Source organism: Cetorhinus maximus, chromosome 2 (assembly GCF_964194155.1).
Source record: "Cetorhinus maximus chromosome 2, sCetMax3.hap1.1, whole genome shotgun sequence".
Classification (NCBI taxonomy): Eukaryota; Metazoa; Chordata; class Chondrichthyes; order Lamniformes; family Cetorhinidae; genus Cetorhinus; species Cetorhinus maximus.
The window spans coordinates 227,167-246,926 of record NC_135880.1 but is presented as its reverse complement, the minus strand read 5'-3'; the positions used below and the strand labels follow the sequence as shown (position 1 = coordinate 246,926).

The following is a 19,760-nucleotide window of genomic DNA, read 5'->3' as shown; positions in this document are numbered from 1 at the left end:
TCCTGGAGAGAGGGTGTTCAGGAAAGATAGGAAAGGGAGAAAAGGGGGAGGGGTGGTGGTATTGATTAAAAAGAGCATTGTTGTGCTGGATAAAGATGATGTCCCAGAGGGGTGAAGGACACAATCTATTGGCTTGAGTTAAGGAACAAAGAAGGTGCATTTAACATTGCTCGGTGTCATCTATAGGCCACCAGCTAGTAGGAAGGGTGTAGGATTTGCAAGGAAATTAGAGGTACAAAAATTATAATTTATATTATTAGTTATAATGGATGACTTAAATTATCCAAATATAGACTATATAGACATATAGTTGTGTATAGGGCAGTGAGGGGCAAGCGTTCCAAGTGTTCTCAGGAAAACTTTCTTCAGCAGCATGCTTTCAGTCTAATGAGAAAGGACCCACTGTTAGATCAGATTATTGGGAATAAGGTAGGCAAGTTGATCAAGCGGCAGTAAGAGAACAGTTATGGGACAGTGATCAATGTATCATAAGGTTGTATCATGATGAAGAGAGGGGTGCACAGACACGAGGCTACACCTCAGCGAGACGAAGATTGAGCAAGGAGTTGAGAATTTGGTTCAGGTGGGAATTAAGTGCAGAGGGGAACAGGTGCTCCATTTTCTACTTTCTTTTCAGCCTCCAGTGGCTGGTGAGTTTCCTTCCTTGTCTCCAAGCTAGGTGAGTGCAACTTTCTATTCTTTATCTGTACAAGTTATTTACTAATTGACTAATTAAATCAATTGTACAGAAATAGCAGGGCTGGTGGTGTGTCATGACTGCAGCATGTGGGAATCTATGGAATGCACTGCAATCCGGGACAACCATATCTACATTAAGTGTCTGCAGCTTCGGCAACTTTGGTACCGAATTGCTGAGCTCGATTCTGAGTTGCAGGAATTGCAGAGCATCTGGGAGGAGAGAGTTAACTGGACACTCTGTTCCAAGAGGCAATCACTCCCCTTTGGTTAGACAGGGCTTTACAGTTGGTCAATGATCAGGAGGATGTGATTGCGAGTCAGGCAGGTAAGGGGAACCAACAGGGAATGATGGAGGATCCTCAACCCCTGACTTTATCCAACTTGTATGAGGTGCATGCCACCTGTGTGGATGAGGAGGAGGACTGAAAAGTGGATGAGTGGACCAGTAATGGCACCATGGTGAAGGTTACCATTCAGGGCTGGGGGGGCGGGGGGGAGGGGGAGATAAGAGACAGTATAGTCAAGGAGATAGATATATTCTCTGCAGTCGAGACCCTGAGTCCAGGCAGCTGTGTTGCCTGCCCAGTTTGGGATTTCTGCACAGGGCTGAAGAGGAACTTGCAGTGAGAGAGGGAGGATCCAGTGGTGGAAGTCCATGTAGGTACCAATGACAAAAATAGGACTGGGAAGGAGGTTCTGCATAGGAAGCATGAGCAGCTGGGGCCAAATTAAAAAGCAAAACCTCAAGGGTAATAATCTCTGGTTTATTACCTGAACTTCAAGAAAATTGGCATGGGGTAAATAAATTTGGAGATGAAATACGTGGCTCAAAGACTGGTGTGGAAGAAATGGGTTTTGCTTCATGGGCACTGGCACCAGTACTGGGTAAAGCGGGAGCTGTACCGTTGGGATGGTCTATAGCTGAACTGTGCCGGGACCAGTGTTCTGGCAAATCATACAACTAGGGCTATAGTGAGAGCTTTAAATTAAATACTGTGGGGTGGCGGGGGAGGGATCATGTGAGAGGAGATATAGTAAAGTTAAGAGAAACAACAAAGTAATAGAGCAGCAGTTTGGGTAATGAGTTTCAGAGTGTGACAGGGAGGGAGAGGACACACAATTGTAGCGCACCAGCAGATAAAGCCAGAAATAGTAAAAAAAACAGAGTTTAAGGCTCTGAATCTGAATGCATGGAGCATTTCTAACAAAAAGGATAAACTGTTAGCACAGACAGGGATAAATGTGTATAACCAAGGCTGAGACCTGAATGTTGAAAGGTTTTTGACACAGCAGAACGACAGGGTAGCTCTGTTAATTAAGGATGGCATTAGTTCAGTACTAAGAGAAGACCTTAGCTTGAAAGAGCAAGATGAAGAGATTGGGTGGGGATAAGAAATAGTAATGGTATGAGGTCACTTGTGGGAGTAGTTTATAGGCCCCTTACCAGTAGCTACACTGTAGGACAGAGCATACAGGAAGAAATAAATGAGGTGTGTAAGAAATGTACCTCAATAATCATGGGTGACTTTAATCTACATGTAGATTGGGAAAATCAGATTGGCAATGGTAGCCCCAAAAATGAGTTCATAGTGTGTTTTCGGGACAATTTCTTACGTTCAAGAGCCAACCAGGGAGCAGGCTATCCGAGACCTGGTAATATGTAGAGAGACAGGATTAGTCAATAACCTCATGTTGAAGGAGCCTTTAGGTGACAGCGATCATAACATAACAGTAGCTCATGTTCAGTTTGAAATGAAGTGTAGGTCCATGAATGCTGTTTTAAACCTAAATAAAAGGTAACTGTGAGGGCATGAAGACAGAGCTGGCTAAGGTGAACTGGGAAACTAGATTAAAAAAGGTAGCACAGGTGGAGTTGCAGTGGCAAATTTTTAAGGAGATATGTCATAACACTCAGAAAAAATTGATCCCTGTGAGAAAGAAAGGCTCTTTGAGAAGGATGCATCATCCATGGATAAATAAGGAAGTTAATGATAGTATTAAGCTGAAAGAAACACTGTACAAATCTGCAATGATTAGTGGTAGGTCAGAGGATTGGAAAGACTAAGAACCAGCAAAGAATGACTAAAAAGATAATAAAGAGGCAGAAAGCAGAGTATGAGAGAAAGCTAGCTAATGATATAAAAAGATTAAGAGTTTCTAGAGGTATTTGAATAGGCAAAGAGTAACTAAAGCTCGTGTTGGTCCTCTGGAGAGAGAGTGAGTGTCTGGGGAATTGATAATGGAAAATAAGGAAATGGTGGAGGCATTGAACAAGTATTTTGTGTCTGTCTTCATGGTAGAGGACTTGGAAAACTTCCCAAAGATTCTTGAAAATCAAGAGGTGACCGGGAGGTATGAACTTAATACAATCACCATTACTATGGAAAGGGTGCTAGGAAAATTATAAGACCTAAAGGCTGGCAAGTCCCCACGACTGGGTGGCTTGTATCCTAAGGTCTTAAAAGAAGTGGCTGCAGAGATAGTAGAGGCGTTGGTTATAATCTTCATCTCGAAGTTCCAACACCTGGAAGTTCACCTCCAAGCCACTCACCATCCTGATTTGGAAAGATATCATCGTTCCTTCACTGTCGCTGGGTCAAAATCCTGGAACTCCCTCCAATAACAGCACTGTGGGTGTACCTACGCCACATAGACTGCAGTGGTTCAAGAAGGCAGCTCACCACCACCTTCTCAAGGGCAATTAGGAATGGGCAATAAATGCTGGCCCAGCCAGCGAAGCCCACATCCCATGAATGAATATCAAAAAAAACAGAAAAGCAGTATGTTATTTAAATGGAGAAAAATTGCACAACTCGGTGGTACAGAAGGATCTAAGTATCCTGGTACATGAATCACAAAGTATGCAGTTACAGCGAATGATTAGGAAGGCCATTGGAATGTTGATGTTTATTGCAAGAGGAATGGAATATAAAAGTAGGGAAGCTTTACTGCAGCTGTACAGGGCCCTGGTGAGACATCTAGAGTACTGTATACGGTTTTGGTGATCTTATTTAAAAAATATACAATTGCTTTGGAAACTGGACTCATTCCTGGAATGAATGGGTTGTCTAGTGAAGGAATGTTGAACAGGTTAGGCCTATACCCATTGGAGTTGAGAAGATTGAGAGGTGATCTTATTGAAGCACAGAAGATCCTGAGGCCACTGGATAGAATGGTTACCCAGAGTGTGTTTCCTCTTGCAGGGGAGACTAAAACTAGGGGACATAGCTTAGAAATAAGAAACCTCCCTTTTAAGACAGAGATGAGGAGTTTTTTTTCTCCCAAAGGGTCATTGTGTGGAATTCTCTTCCCCAGAAAGTAGTGGAGGCTGGGTCACTGAATTTACTCAAGGTATAGCTAGACAGATTTTTGTAAAGCGAAGGGGTCAAGGGTATACCACCATAGGCAGAGAGGAAAATGGAGCTGAGGCCACAACCAGATCAGCCATGATCTTATTGAATGGTGGAGCAGGCTCAAATCGCCAATCAGCTGACTCCTGTTCCTATGCTTAGCCAGATTATGGAAAAGGACGAAGACCAATCAACAGTAAGAATAATTAATTGGGGCAAATCTAACTTTAATGGGGTAAGAATGGATCTGGCCCAAATAAATTGGGAGTCAAAATTTAGAGGAAAAATGGCGAATAAATGGCATTAATAAATCTGGAATATAAAGCTAGTCTCAGTAATGGCGACCACGAAATTATTCTAGAACTAGGAATCACTGTTTAAAAATAAGGAGACGCACAGTTAAGACAGGCAGGAGAAATTTTTCTCTCAAAGGGTTGAGTGTCTTTGGAACTCTCTTCCTCAAAAGGCGGTGGAAGAAGAGTCTTTGAATATTTTTAAGGCAGAGGTAGACAGATTCTTGATAAGCAAGGCAGTGAAAGGTTATCAGGGGTAGGTGGGAATATGGGGTTAAGGTTACAATCAGATAAGCCATGATCTTATTGAATGGTGTAGCAGGCTCGAGGGGCTGAGTGGCCTAATCCTGCTCCTAATTCATATGTTCATATGTATCATCAGTTGTCGTAAAGGCACACTTAGGGAAGGAAATCTGCTGTCCTTACCCTGGTCTGGCCGACATGTGACTCCCAATCCACATGAATGTCGTTGACTCTTAACTGTCCTTTGAAATGTTCAGTTCAAGAGCAATTAGGGATGGGCAACAAATGCTGGCCTTGCCAGCGATGCCCACATCTCAAAGAATTTTAAAAAGCTGAACAATGGGCAGCCTTCAAAGAAGGGATATTTTGGGCACAGCCCAGGTATATTCCTTGAAAGGAGAGGTAGGGCAAACAAATCTAGAGCTCCCTAGGTGACAAAGGAGATAGAAATTGAAATCAAGAAGAAAAAGTGTGCTTATGTCAGGTAAAAAACAATCAAGAACCAGGCTGAACAGGGTGGATAGGGAGCAGCTGTTCCCCTTCGTTGAAGGGTCAGTCACAAGGGGACATAAGTTCAAGGTGAGGGGCAGAAGGTTTAGGGGGGATGTGAGGAAAAACTTTTTTACCCAGAGGGTGGTGACAGTCTGGAATGCGCTGCCTGGGAGGGTGGTGGAGGCGGGTTGCCTCACATCCTTTAAGAAGTACCTGGATGAGCACTTGGCACGTCATAACATTCAAGGCTATGGGCCAAGTGCTGGTAAATGGGATTAAGTAGGTAGGTCAGGTATTTCTCACGTGTCAGTGCAGACTCAATGGGCCGAAGGGCCTCTTCTGCACCGTTTGATTCTGTGAATATAGAAATTTAAGAGGTGATATGAAATAGCAAATAAGAGAAGCAAAGAGGGAGTCAGAAAAGAGACCAGCAGCTAACATAAAAGGGAATCCCAAAGTTTTCTATATAACTAGTAAATGGGTGGTAAAAGGAGGAATTGAGCCAATTAGGGCCCAAAAGGGGATTTACACATGGAGGCAGAGGGCAAAGCTGAGGTCATAATTGAATACTTTGCATTTATCTTTACCAAGGAAGATGATGCTTCCCAGGCCATGGATAAAAGGAGGAAGAAATTCAGACACTAGAAAGATTTAAATTGATAAGGGGGTGGGGTATTGGATAAACTGTGTGTCCTCAAGGCTGATAAGGCACCCAGTTTGGACATGGTGCATCAAAAGATACTGAGGAAAGTCAAGTGGAAATTGCGGAGGCACTAGCCATAATATTTCAGTCTTACTTAGACTCAGGGCAATGCCAGAGGTCTCACAATGTAGTTCACTTAGCTTGGGGAGACGCTAGTGTATTGGTTACGTCACAGGACTAGCAATCCAGAGACCCAGGCTAATAACCTGGGGTCAAGGTTTCAAATCCCACCACGGCAGCTGGTGGAATTTAAATTCAATTAATAATCTGGAATTGTAAAGCTAGTCTCAGTAATGGTAACCATGAAACCATTATTGATTTTCGTAAAAACCAATCTGGTTCACTGATGTCCTTTTGGGAAGGAAATTTGCTGTCCTTGCCTGGTCTGGCCTACATATGGCTCCAGACCCACAGCAATGTGGCTGATTCTTAACTGCCCTCTGAAATGGTGTGGCAGGAAAGTTAGGGATGGGCAACAAATGCTGGCCTTGTCAGCGATGCCCACATCCCATGGAAGATTAAAGGTCATATATTCATATGCAGGGACCTGCCCTCTGCAGGCAAAAAGAACATATCCAGACATTGCACCATTTTTTTCAATTAAACACAAGTGTGGGAGACCATGGTTCCCTGCTGCATTCTCAACCACCTCGATCTAAGTCAACTAAGCCAATAAGCACCTTTTTCACATGCAGGATAAATTGTTGCTCCCTTTGAAATTTGGCATTCTTGTGACTGTCCTAATTAAGACGAAAAGCTTCAACAGCAAGTTTCTTTTTTCAGCAGGACTCAAGCCCTGTACTAGCAAGCAACAATAAACAAATAAGTATTGAATGGGGATGGAAAAACAAGAGAACCTTTAAATAATATCAAAAGATGACAAATGGAGTTCTTCGCACATGGAGAAGGTTTGGAGTGCTGAAACACCACCGGGCGGATTAGTTTAAGAGCAAGAGGCCAACAGTGAAGGAAGCAGCTAGGCAACATTAAAGACTGATTTAACGGTTGCTCCTATTGGAAAGTTTGGAAGACCATGGTTGCCTATGCCACTAGGCATGGCAGTGAGACAACAATAATAAACCAGGTCGCTTTGTTCCTGATCCCCCTTTAGAATTGTCACCCTTTAGTATATATTGTCTCTGCATTCTTCCAACCAAAATGAATCACTTCACACGTCTCTGCATTTAATTTCATCTGCCCTGTATCCATCTACCCATTCCACAAGCCGATGTACTTTTGAAGTCTATCACTGTCCTCCTCTCAGTTCACAAAACTTCAAAGTTTTGTATGATCTGAAGCATGACTTTTACCCCCATTGTATTCTAGTCCTCTAGATATAAAGGCCAGAATTTCATACGACATTTTGATTATTTTCAGCACCTGTCTGAGAGTTGGTGAAGCTGACACCCAGGATCACAATGTCAACAGGAGTGGTCAGTACAAGCAGCTGTCGGATGTGAGGCTGGAATATCCCTAGAAACACAAATTGAGATTCTTGTTAAAGAGTTGAACAGATGAAATAGGCATCAAGCCAAAGTCAGACACTGCCTATCTAAAACAAACAGAACCACCACTCTCCCCTCATATTGATAGCATCACTCAATTCATTAAACTATATTCACCTCAGTCACAGCCCTTACCACAAGCAGCAGTGTCCAGTCCATCGATCTGTCAGTCTCCAATCCAGGCACTGTCCAGTCCATCGATCTGTCACAGTCTCTGTCCCGAACAGCAGTGTCCAGTCCATAGATCTGTCACAGTCTCTGTCCCGAGCAGCAGTGTCCAGTCCATCGATCTGTCACAGTCTCTGTCCCGAGCAGCAGTGTCCAGTCCATCGATCTATCAGTCTCTGTTCCGAGCAGCAGTGTCCAGTCCATCGATCTGTCACAGTCTCTGTCCTGAGCAGTGTCCAGCCCACTGATCATAAGAATTTAAGAAATGGGGGGAGTTGGCCATTCAGCCCTTCGAGCCCAATCCTACATTCAATGAGATCATGGCTGATCTTGTACTTCAACACCATTTTCCTGCACTATCCCCATATACCCTGAACATCCTCAATGACTGAACCTCCACAGCTCTCTGGGGCAGAGAATTCCAAAAATTCACCACCCTCTTCTTAAAAAGCACGCAGAGAGCAAGGGGAGTTCATTTTAAAAAGAGCGAGGGGAGTTCATTTTAAAAAGCATGTGGGGGGTAGGATTAGTAAGTTTGTGGATGACACAAAGATTGGTTGGGTGGTTAACAGTGAGGTTGAGTGTCTTGGGCTACAGGAAGATATAGGCAGAATGGTCAAATGGGCAGATAAGTGGCAGATGGAAGTTAACCCTGAAAAGTGTGAGGTGATACACTTCGGAAGGAGTAATTTGGCAAGGAAGTATTCAATGAATGGCATGACACTAGGAAGTTCTGAGGAACAAAGGGACCTTGGCGTGTGTGTCCATAGATCTCTGAAAGCAGAGAGGCATGTTAGTGGGGTGGTGAAAAAGGCATATGGGACACTTGCTTTTATCAATCGAGACATAGATTACAAAAGTAGCAAGGTCATGTTGGAGTTGTATAGAACCTTGGTAAGGCCACAGCTGCAGTACTATGTGCAGTTCTGGTCGCCACATTATAGGAAGGATGTGATTGCACTGGATGCAGAAGAGATTCACCAGGATGTTGCCTGGGATGAAACATTTAAGTTATGATGAGAGGTTGGATAGACTTGGGTTGTTTTTGTTGGAGCAGAGAAGACTGAGGGGTGATCTGATCGAGGTGTGTAAGATTATGAGGGGCATGGACAGAGTGGATAGGGAGCAGCTGCTGCCCTTAGTTGAAGGGTCAGTCACGAGGGGACATAAGTTCAAGGTGAGGGGCAGGACGTTCAGGGGGAAATGAGGAAAAGCTTTTTTACCCAGAGGGTGGTGACAGTCTGGAATACACTGCTGGAAGGGTGGTGGGCCAAGTGCTGGTAAATGGGATTAGGTAGGTAGGTCAGGTGTTTCTCACGTATCGGTGCAGACTTGATGGGCCGAAGGGCCTCTTCTGCACTGTGAGATTCTGTGATTGTGTGTGGAGAGCGAAGGGAGTTCATTTTAAAAAGAGTGCGGGGAGGGAAGAGAGCTCATTTTAAAAAGCGTGTGGAGAGCAGCTGATTGGTGATTAGGAATGGTGAATATTTCCAGCCTTTAAAGTAAAATTAAGGTGCTTAGTTTTCTGTTTAGGTCTCCACCCTTTATTTTTTCTTTCCTAAAAATAGCTTAAGTATAAGATCGATACTGGTGTAAAAATTAATTACAATAAATGGTAACGATTGGGAGTTTCTTCAAGTGTAAAGAGCAGAGGTACGAGAGTAATTAATTAATAAATTAAATTAAATACGTAGCAATGGCAGGACGGGTAATGTGTTGCTACTGCGGCATGTGGGAGCTGCTGGACACCAAGGTGATCCAGAGTGAACACATCTGCAGTAAGTGTTTGCAGCTCAAGGAACTACGGGTCCAAATTGAGGAGCTGGAGTCTGAGCTGCAGACATTGCGCCACATCAGAGAGGGGGAAAGTTACCTGGACACTTTGCTCCAGGAGGCGGTCACATCCCACAGGTTAGGTAATTCAAATTTGGTCTGTGATCAGGGGCAGGAGGGTGTGACTGCAGGTGAGGCAGGTATAGGGGCCGAGTGGGCAGCATTCGAGGAGCCTCAGCCTCTGCAAATGTCCAACAGTTACAGGGTTCTTGCAAGCTGTGTGGACAAGAGCGGGGACTGCTCCATGGTACAGGGAGACATTCAAGTGGGGGGAGGACATAGGAACGCAGTAGTGGTAGGGAACAGTATAATTGGGGAGATAGATACTGTTCTCTGCAGCCGTGAACATGAGTCCCAAAGGTGATGTTGCCTGCCTAGTGCCAGGGTTAAGGACATCTCCTCTGGGCTGGAGGAAAACTTGGGAGTGGGAGGGGAGGGATCACTTGTCGTCGTCCATGTTGGTACCAACAAAACTGATAGGACTAGAAAGGAGGTTCTGCTGAAAGAGCTTTATCAGTTAGAAGCTAAATTAAAAAGCAGAACCTCCAAGGTAATCATCTCGGGATTATTACCTGAGTCACAGGCAAACTGGCACAGGGTAAATAAAGTCAAGGAGTTAAATGCTTGGCTCAAAGATTGGTGTGGGAGGAATGGGTTTCAAATCATGGGGCACTGGCACCAGCACTGGGGTAGAAGGGAGCTGTTCCAGTGGGGCGGGCTTCACTTCAACCATGCTGGGACCAGGGTCCTGGCGAATTGAATAACTAGGGCTGTAGAGAAGGCTTTGAACTAAATAGAGGGGTGCAGGGATGCGTAGGCTTACAAAGCAAAAGGACATGGCAGCCTTGCAGGGCAGCTACTTAGATAATAATAGAGTGTGACAGGAAGGGACAGAGTGTACAAACATAAAGAACAGCAGCAAATAGAGTCAAAGGGGGAAAAATGATAAAAAGGCAAAATTAATGGCTCTTTACTTAAATGCACGTAGTATTCAGAACAAAATAAATGAATTAACGGCACAAATAGAAGTTAATGGGTATGATCTTATAGCCATTACAGAGACATGGTTACAAGGAGATCAAAGCTGGGAACAAAATATTCAGGGGTATGTGACTTTTCGAGATCTGCTTCTGTCCAAAGTGAGAAACCAGATATTTACAGGATGGTTAAGTAAGCCAGTTTCCGAGGAAATGAATCCATGTTTCACCCACAAATACGATGGCATCATACTCCAGGGAGCAAGTGTAGTCATTACTGTACCAGGCAGGGAACTGCTCCCAGCCAAATTACACAGCACTCATCCTGACATTTCTAAAATGAAAATGCTCACCAGCAGTTTTGTGTGGTGGCCTGGTATAGATGCAGATATCGAGAAGTTCAAGCACTGTCAACAGTGCCAACTGCAACAAAAGTTGCCAGCCACAGCCCCACTGCACCCTTGGGAATGGCCTGGCTGACCATGGGTGCGGATCTATATAGACCACATGGGTCCATTCCTGGGCACATTGTCTTTGCTCATAATCGACGCATACTCAAAAAGAACGGAGATTTTTGAGGTGAAATCACCTACGTCACATCCTACCATCGAAAGGTTACACCAATGCTTTTCACTTCACGGACTGCCCTAAATTATTGTATCAGGCAATAGAGCCATATTTACAAGTGCTGAATTTCAGAAGTCAGGACTCAAAAAATTGTCGAGGGAAACCTTGGGAACCAAAATCTCTCACTTCCTTTTTAGCTACGGTATCCACATGCAACAACAGGAGTTTCACCAGCAGAACTGTTTATGAAATGTCGTCTCAGAATGAGACAGAGCCTTGTATTTAAGGGGGGGGTTAGCTCTATCCAGCTCTACCCCACCGCCCTTAAACCAGCTTATATTTCACGTCTTATCTATTTTTACTTAGTTCTGTTGAAAAGTCATACGGACTCGAAACGTTAACTGTGCTCCTCTCCACAGATGCTGCCAGACCTGCTGAGTTTTTCCAGGTATTTTTATTTTTGTTTTGGATTTCCAGCATCCGCAGTTTTTTGCTTTTATCTTGTATTTCCAAATTTGCCAGGGAGGGTGATTTACATAATTACTGCTGTTTGGTAGCCTATAAACAACTCCAAGCAATTTTTTCTGCCTCTTGCTGTTTCTTTGTTCCATCCAAACTGATTCCAGGTCTTGACCTTTAGAACGAAGGTCATTTCACACTACAGTACTAATGCCCTCGTTAATTAACAGAGCTACCTCGCTACATTCTCCCACTTTCTGTCCTTCTGAGTGTCACATGCCCTTGGATTTTCAGGTCCCAGCTTTGGTTTCCTTGTAGCCAAGTCTCTGTAACAGCTACCAGATCATACCTATAAATTGAGTACAACAACTTCAGACCATGAACTCTCTCCTCCAACCTCACCCTTTTTCTACATGAATTATTATTTTTTATCCAGTTATTTTAATTTTTATTCAATGTTTTATCCCCTTTTATTATCCCCTCTTCTATCCCATTTTAAGAACATAAGAACTAGGAGCAGGAGTCGGCAATTCAGCCCCTTGAGCCTACCCCGCCATTCATTACGATCATGGCTGATCTCATTTCAGCCTCTACTCCAATTTCCCGCCCTCTCCCCATAACCTTTCAACCCATTACTAATTAAAAACCTGTCCATCTCCTCCTTAAATTTATTCAGCGTCCCAGCATCCACTGCACTCTGAGGTAGTGAATTCCACAGGTTCACGACCCTTTGAGAAAAATAATTCCTTCTCATCTCTGATTTAAATCTACCACCACTTAGCCTAAAACCATGGCCTTTCGTTCTAGGATGCCCCACAAGGGGAAACATCCGCTCCACGTCTACCTTGTCTATCCCGTTTAGCATCTTATATACCTCAATTAGATCTCCTCTCATCCTTCTAAGCTCGAGCGAGTATAGGCCTAAACTGCTCAATCTCTCCTCATAAGACAAGCCCTGCATCTCTGGAATTAATCTAGTGATCCTCCTCTGAATTGCCTCCAATGCTACTACATCCTTCCTCAAGGGGACCAAAACTGTGCACAGTACTCCAGGTGCGGTCTCACCAATGCCTTGTACAGTTGCAACAACGCTTTCCTATTTTTATACTCTATTCCTTTAGCAATAAATGCCAAAATTCCATTTGCCTTCCTTATTACCTGCTGTCACTGCAAACTAGCTTTCAGTGATTCATGCACGAGGACACCCAGATCCCTCTGCACTGAAGCATTCTGAAGTTTCTCTCCATTTAAATAATAAATCGCCTTTTTATTCTTCCGACCAAAATGGATAACCTCACACTTATCCACGTTAAACTCCATCTGCCAAATTTTGGCCCATTCACCTAACCTGTCCATATCCATTTGTAAATTTCTTATTCCTTCATTTTCTATTCTTTTCCCCACAACCGCCCCCTCCCCCCAGCCCATCCCCAAAAGGGCCACCTGTTACTTGTTCCATGTTGTTCTTTCACACAATGCTTACCCTTGTTCTATCACATTCTGTTTTCTGACCTTTACACCACTATCAGCACCTTCTTTAGCTCTTACCACTACCATTAGCACTCCCTTTGTCCTTTAGTTCATGACACCTTCGTCAATTTCTCCTTTGCCTCCACCAATCACTGACCTTCTATCCAGCTTCACCTGCTCCACCCCTCAAACAGTATAAATTTCATCACATTCCACTTCTCTTTAGCTCTGAAGAAGGGTCATAGGACTCGAAATGTTAACTCTGTTTCTCTCTCCACAGATGCTGTTACACCTGCTGAGTTTTTCCAGCATTTTCTATTTTTATTTCAGATTTCCAGCATCCTCACTATTTTGCTTTTGCCTGTAAATTTCTAGTTGAGCGAATAATGTATCTGTTTTACTGCGAAGGCTGTGGGCATTCAGATCCATTCTGTCACTGTCGCTGTCCTGGGAAGTGTCCGGTCCATCGATCTGTCACAGTCTCTGTCCCGAGCTGTAGTGCCCAGTCCATCGATGTTACTGTCTCTGCCCTGAGTTTCCGTGTCCTATTTAGTTTACCCAGGGAGAGGAACACATATTTAATAATCAAAGGAGTGTGCAACACTCACAGCCCCATGCCCAAGTTGGAGAGGGTGCACAGAATCAAATCTGAATCCAGACAGCGGCTGCTCTGGGTATGGACTGGGTGTACAGCTTTGAAGTGGTCCCTCGAGTCTGGCCCTGCTCCTCAGAAACTGGGATTGGAAAGGGCACTTACCTGTTCTGGGTTTTACCAGTCCCACCGACAGAATTGTTTCACTCAGTCCGTCAAAATAAGCCAAATCTCCCCTGAAAATTAAGCAGTGAATGAACATAGGAGAGAAGCCATTCAGATGCTTATATACTACACAATCCTCCTCCCATTCAAATTGCATCTTCCCATCACACCCCATCCTGTCCCCATCCCTCTGCCCCCCTCCATCAACTCCATCCCATCCCCATCTCTCTGTCCACATCACTCTGCTCCCACCCTGCCTCCGTCCCTGTACTCAGCCCCTCACCCGCCAACTCTCTGCGCCCACCCGGTCCTCATCCATCTGTTCCCTTCTCCCTCAGTTCTGTCAAGTTTGCCCTTCAATGTTTAAGTGCTTTCTCATTCAGTGACTCCTTGTGGTAACAAGTTCCATTCTCACCACTCTCTCAGTAACAGAATTCCTCCTAAGTTCGTTATATGATCTGTTAGTGACATTAAGCTCTTTGGTTGTGGACTCATTCACAGAAGGAAAAAGAGGTTCTCCACCTTTTGAATCAAATCATTTTAAAGATATTCAGCATATTATTCCTCACTCATTTGTCTAAGCAAAGCACCCCCACCCAGCTTGTTCAATTTTCCTGATAATTACATTTACCCCACTGATTCAAAATATTTTATATAGTGTGGAGAGCAGCTGTGTGCCCTAACCAAGCTTCAATACAAATGTAAGGCACCTAGCTCCCCGCTTTCTATTCTACTCCTGTTTGATTTTTAGGATGCCCTCCAGAAACCCAAACGCTGCCTCTCCTGCTGAGTGCTCTACTTACCCATCCTCATAATTCCACATGAAGATGTCACTGTCAATGGTAAGCCAGGCTTTGCCAATCTCAGGGAAAACACCCATCATACAGTTGCACTGCATGTCTGCAATGGATGTAAGGAACCAACTGTTTCAGTGAAGCTTCAGGAGACTGAAACAACTAAACCCCATGAGTGACTGAGCCTGATACTAAACCCCGAGAGTGACCAAGCCCATTACTGAACCCACTAGTGAATCTGGAGAGTAACCGAGCCCGAAAGCAAATCAAGAGTGCCTGTTTATGAGTGTGTGACAGTAAGAGTGCGGTTGAGAGTGCGAGGGTGTTTGTGAGTGAGTGTTTGTGACTGTGTGCACGTGTCTGTGTGAACAGTGTGCGCGCGTTTGTGCGAGCATATGAACATCTGAACGTGAGTGTGCGAGCACATGTGTCAGCATGAGAGTGTGAGGGGTGTGCCTGAAGCATGGTGGTTGCACTGGCAACCGTGTGTGAGTGTGTGTGTGTGTGTGGCTATATTTGCGCAGTTGTTTGTTTCCCTGCGTTTGTGCATTGAGGGATGACCAAGAGGACAGGTGCTGCCAAAACATATGATTTACAGCCAGTGTAGCCACCACACTTCACACACTTTGCCGCTGTGCCTTGCACATTTGCAGCTTCACACCAAAGCCAGGAGTGCAAATGCCACACCATGGTTAACCCTCTGAACCACAATCACTAAAAGATACGTCCAAACTGTTCCACCAGTTCCGGAGGCAGTGGGACTCGTCGGATAGGGCTGATCTCTGGGAGGTTGGGTAGAGACACCAGGCCAGGTCCTTGGAGAGGATAATCCATATCTGTCATCCCAGACAGGGATGGACTGTCTGTAATTGAACAAAAAGAGGTCAGGAAATCCGTCCAGCATGTGAGGCCACCCCCACCTCTCTTGTGTAGTTTTGATTTTAACAATGCTCCATGATTTGTTTTTACAATATTTTATTATTTTTGTTTGTCTTTTGACATCAGAGGGTCAAGTGTTGTGGTATAAGATGTGTCACCAATATTTAATAGCATCATTTAGAGTGTGAGCTTGCAACACAATCAAGTTCTCTTTACACGATGCCATGAGATCTAAGAACTAGGAGTGGCCATTTGGGCCATCAAAGCTGCTCCACTATTCAATAAGATCACTGATCTGATTGTGGCTTCAACACCACTTTCCTGCCTGTCTTGGGTTAATCCTTGACTCCCTGGTTGATCAAAAATCTGTCCAATTCATCCTTGAACATGTTCAACGACCAAGCCTCCACTGCTCTCTCGGGTAGGGAATTCCAAAGATTTCTTCTGAGAAAAGAAATACCTCACCTCCATCTTAAATGGGAGAACCACTATTTTTAAACTTTTTTAGACTCCCCCACAAGGAAGCATCCTCTCAGCATCCAACGTCTCAAAGACCTCTCAGAATCTTACGTTTCAATAAGATCATCTCTCAGTCTTCTAAACTCCAATGAGTAAAGGCCCAACCTGCTCAAGCTTTCCTCATGAGACAACCCTTTCACACCAGGAATATTGGGAATTTTGGAAGATCACAACCAATGCATTCACTACTTCTGCAGCCACTTCTTTTAAGACCCTGGGATGCAGGCCATCAGAACCAAGGACTTGTCAGCTTTTAGTCCCTTTACTTACCCGCTTTTAGTCCCTTTACTTATCCTAGTACTCTTTCTCGATTGCTGAAAAGAGACATGTTGCTGAAGCTTATCCCCTTGCAATCATTAGGACAAATTAGGAAGGAGTGTCAAATTGCAAAAGATCGCAACAATTTATACAACAGAAGATTGGTTAGCAAATTGATTCTGATTGGCCCAGGCATTGCCATGGAGAAAGCAACAGGGAACTATAGGCTTACCTGGAAAAACTCAGCAGGTCTGGCAGCATCGGCGGAGAAGAATAAAGTTGACGTTTCGAGTCCTCATGACCCTTCAACAGAACTGAGTAAAATTAGGAGAGGGGTGAAATATAAGCTGGTTTAAGGTTGGGGGGGGGGGGGGGGGGGGTGGGGGTGGGGAGAAGAGAAGTTGGCGGGGGGGGGGGGGGGAGTTGTACGGACAAGCAAGCAGTGATAGGAGCAGATAATCAAAAGGTGTCACAGACAAAAGAACAAAGAGGTGTTGAAGGTGGTGATGTGATCTAAGAGAATGTGCTAATTAAGAATGGATGGCAGGACACACAAGGTACAGCTCTAGTGGGGGTGGGGTGAAATAAGACTATAAGGGCAAAAAAGGTATAAATTTAAAAATAATGGAAATAGGTGGGAAAAGAAAAATCTATATAAATTATTGGAAACATGAGGGATGGAATTTCAGTTGAAATCCATGTGGGGTAAGTCGGAGACGGAGACAGTCACTGAGAAAGGAAATATGGCTGTGAAAGCGGGTTTTAGTAAACACCTTGTCAAACACCAGGAGAGAAATGGAAAGCAATGAAGGTGAACAAGGCAAAAGAGAGATACCTTGCTGTACCTTGTGTGTCCTGCCATCCATTCTTAATTAGCACATTCTCTTAGATAACATCACCACCTTCAACATCTCTTTGTTCCTTTGTCTGTGACATCTTTTCATTATCTGCTCCTATCACTGCTTGCTTGTCCCTACAACCCCACCCCCTACCCCCCCCACTCCCCACAACTTCTCTCCCCCCCCACCCCACCTTAAACCAGCTTAGATTTCACCCCTCTCCTAATTTTACTCAGTTCTGTTGAAGGGTCACGAGGACTCGAAACGTCAACTTTATTCCTCTCCGCCGATGCTGCCGGACCTGCTGAGTTTTTCCAGGTAATTCTGTTTTTGTTTTGGATTTCCAGCATCCGCAGTTTTTTGTTTTTATCTGTGTTTAATTGACTGCCACTTCTCTTCAAGAAATGCCTACCTTGAAGAAGTACTGCTCTTCTCTCCGACAGGATTTCCCGTATCTCTCTTTTGCCTTGTTCACCTTCATTGCTTTCCATTTCTCTCCTGGTGTTTGACAAGGTGTTTACTAAAACCCGCTTTCACAGCCATATTTCCTTTCTCAGTGACTGTCTCCATCTCCGTCTTACCCCACGTGGATTTCAACTGAAATTCCATCCCTCATGTTTCCAATAATTTATATAGATTTTTCTTTTCCCACCTATTTCCATTATTTTTAAATTTATACCTTTTATGCCCTGTTAGTCTTATGTCACCCCACCCCCACTAGAGCTGTATCTTGTGTGTCCTGCCATCCATTCTTAATTAGCACATTCTCTTAGATAATATCACCACCTTCAACACCTCTTTGTTCTTTTGTCTGTGACACCTTTTGATTATCTGCTCCTATCACTGCTTGCTTGTCCCTACAACCACCCCCCTCCCCCCACTTCTCTCCCCCCCCCCCCCCCGCCTTAAACCAGCTTATATTTCACCCCTCTCCTAATTTTACTCAGTTCTGTTGAAGGGTCATGAGGACTCGAAACGTCAACTTTATTCTTCTCCGCCGATGCTGTCAGACCTGCTGAGTTTTTCCAGGTAATTCTGTTTTTGTTAGGGAACTATAGGCTCTCCATGCTTCCAAGTAAGGCACCAAGCTTCAACGTATTTTTGTTTGCAGAGAACAGGTCCCTGCGTTTGAATGTGTGTCACTTCTAGTATGCATAAATGAGCCACATTATGAACTAAACTGATTACTTTAAATTGGTTGTTGGTGTCGCTATCAGCGCATTCAGGATTGTTCATGAAGTGCTACCCAATCACATTTAACAGTTTTTTTTTTGGGTTTTGCAAGCACGGGCCGGTTGAGTACAGTCTGTACTCTATTACAAACAACCGAAGGAACATGCTGAGAGATTTATTCAGACAATCTCTGGGGCGGTTTGGCCTACGTACCTGGCATCACACTGGCACTGAAATTCATACACAGCGTTGCTCAATTATATGGTAGGTAGAACATCTTTTTGGACTGACGCAGCATCCTGTTAGTGGAAAATGCCACTCGCATAGCTACTGCATTATAGCAGTGTGAAATGACTTTCTTAACCTATTGTTCAAATTTTGAATTACTTTGCCTTTCCAGGGTAAAGTGACCAGGCACTTATCAGGTCAAATGGACCTTTGGCCCATTTGCAAGTTTGCAGTACACAACGAACAGCAATCTGACCTGGATAGCCACTGCCCCGAAGGAAAGCTTTGATGCGCTCTATTTCTGTGTCAAGCTTGCAAGGTGAGCTAATTGCTGGGACCCTATTAAAAAAATGTTAAAGCACATGGAGCTGCACAAATCCCGGCTTGTATACTGACCAGTGAAGGAAGACTTGTGATAGACAGCAGTGGAGAATCCATTAGCGGATTTCTCAACTAGCAAGTCAAGAAAACTGGGAACGTTGATTTTTTTTAAATGACTGATTGTTTTATACTCCTCCCTAGGTCTGGAAAGGTCCCAGTGAATTGGAAAACCATAAATGTAACACCTCTATTCAAGAAAGGAAACAGGCAGAAATCAGGAAATTTAACATCTGTCATCGAGAAAATGCTAGAATCCATTATTAAGCAACCAGTAGAAGACATTTAGAAAATCATATACAATCATAGAGTAGGAATAGAATACAAGAAGGCAGAGTCAACATGGCTTTGTGAAAGGCAAATTGTGTTTGACGAGTTTTCTGAGAATGTAACAGGCAAGGTTGATAAAGGAACATGAGTAGATAAGGTAGAAAGTGCAGGGCGGAGCTTAACAAAGTAATTAGGAGAGCAAAGAGGGGACATGAGAAGGCTCTGGCTGGTAAAAGTAGGGAAAATCCCAAGATATTCTATAATTACAACAATGGGAAGAGGATAACCAGGGAAAGAGTAAGGCCCATTAGGGACCAAGGGGGCAATCTATGGGTGGAGCCAGAGGACATCGCTAGAGTGTTGAACGAATACTTCACATCCACAAACAGTGCTGTCCCGGCAGACCGATCGTGTCAGCCTGTTCCTGCCCCACGGAACTCATTTCTTGCTATCTTGACTCCATTCTCTCTCCCCTTGTCCAGTCCCTTCCCACTGACATCCGTGATTCCTCTGACACCCTACATCATATCAACAATTTCCAGTTCCATGGCCCCAACCGCCTCCTCTTCACCATGGACATCCAGACCCTCTACACCTCCATCCCCCACTGGGATGGTCTGATGGCTCTCCGCTTCTTCCTCGAACAGAGGCCTGAACAATCCCCATCCACCACTACTCTCCTCCATCTGGCTGAACTTGTTCTCACACTGGACAACTCCTCCTTAAACTCCTCTCACTTCCTCCAAATAAAAGGTGCGGCTATGGGTGCCCGTATGGGCCCCAGCTATGCCTGTCTCTTTATGGGGTATGTGGAACATTCCTTGTTCCAGTCTTACTCTGGCCCCCTCCCACAACTCTTTCTCCGGTACATCGATGATTACTTCGGTGCTGCTTCATGCTCTCGTC

The 19,760-nt window shown here is 44.3% G+C and overlaps 1 protein-coding gene across 1 annotated transcript in view; it reads right to left on the bottom strand.

Annotated features, from left to right (window-relative positions):
- The window catches only part of nup155 (nucleoporin 155), a 276,126-nt gene that overhangs the window by 233,894 nt on the left and 22,472 nt on the right, over positions 1-19,760 (bottom strand). Inside the window, exons 3-6 of the mRNA XM_078557216.1 lie at positions 15,036-15,173; positions 14,320-14,416; positions 13,517-13,587; positions 7,161-7,253 (exon numbers count right to left, since the gene is read on the bottom strand). Coding sequence (XP_078413342.1) covers positions 7,161-7,253; positions 13,517-13,587; positions 14,320-14,416; positions 15,036-15,173 — 399 coding nt within the window. The remainder of the gene's footprint in view (positions 1-7,160; positions 7,254-13,516; positions 13,588-14,319; positions 14,417-15,035; positions 15,174-19,760) is intronic.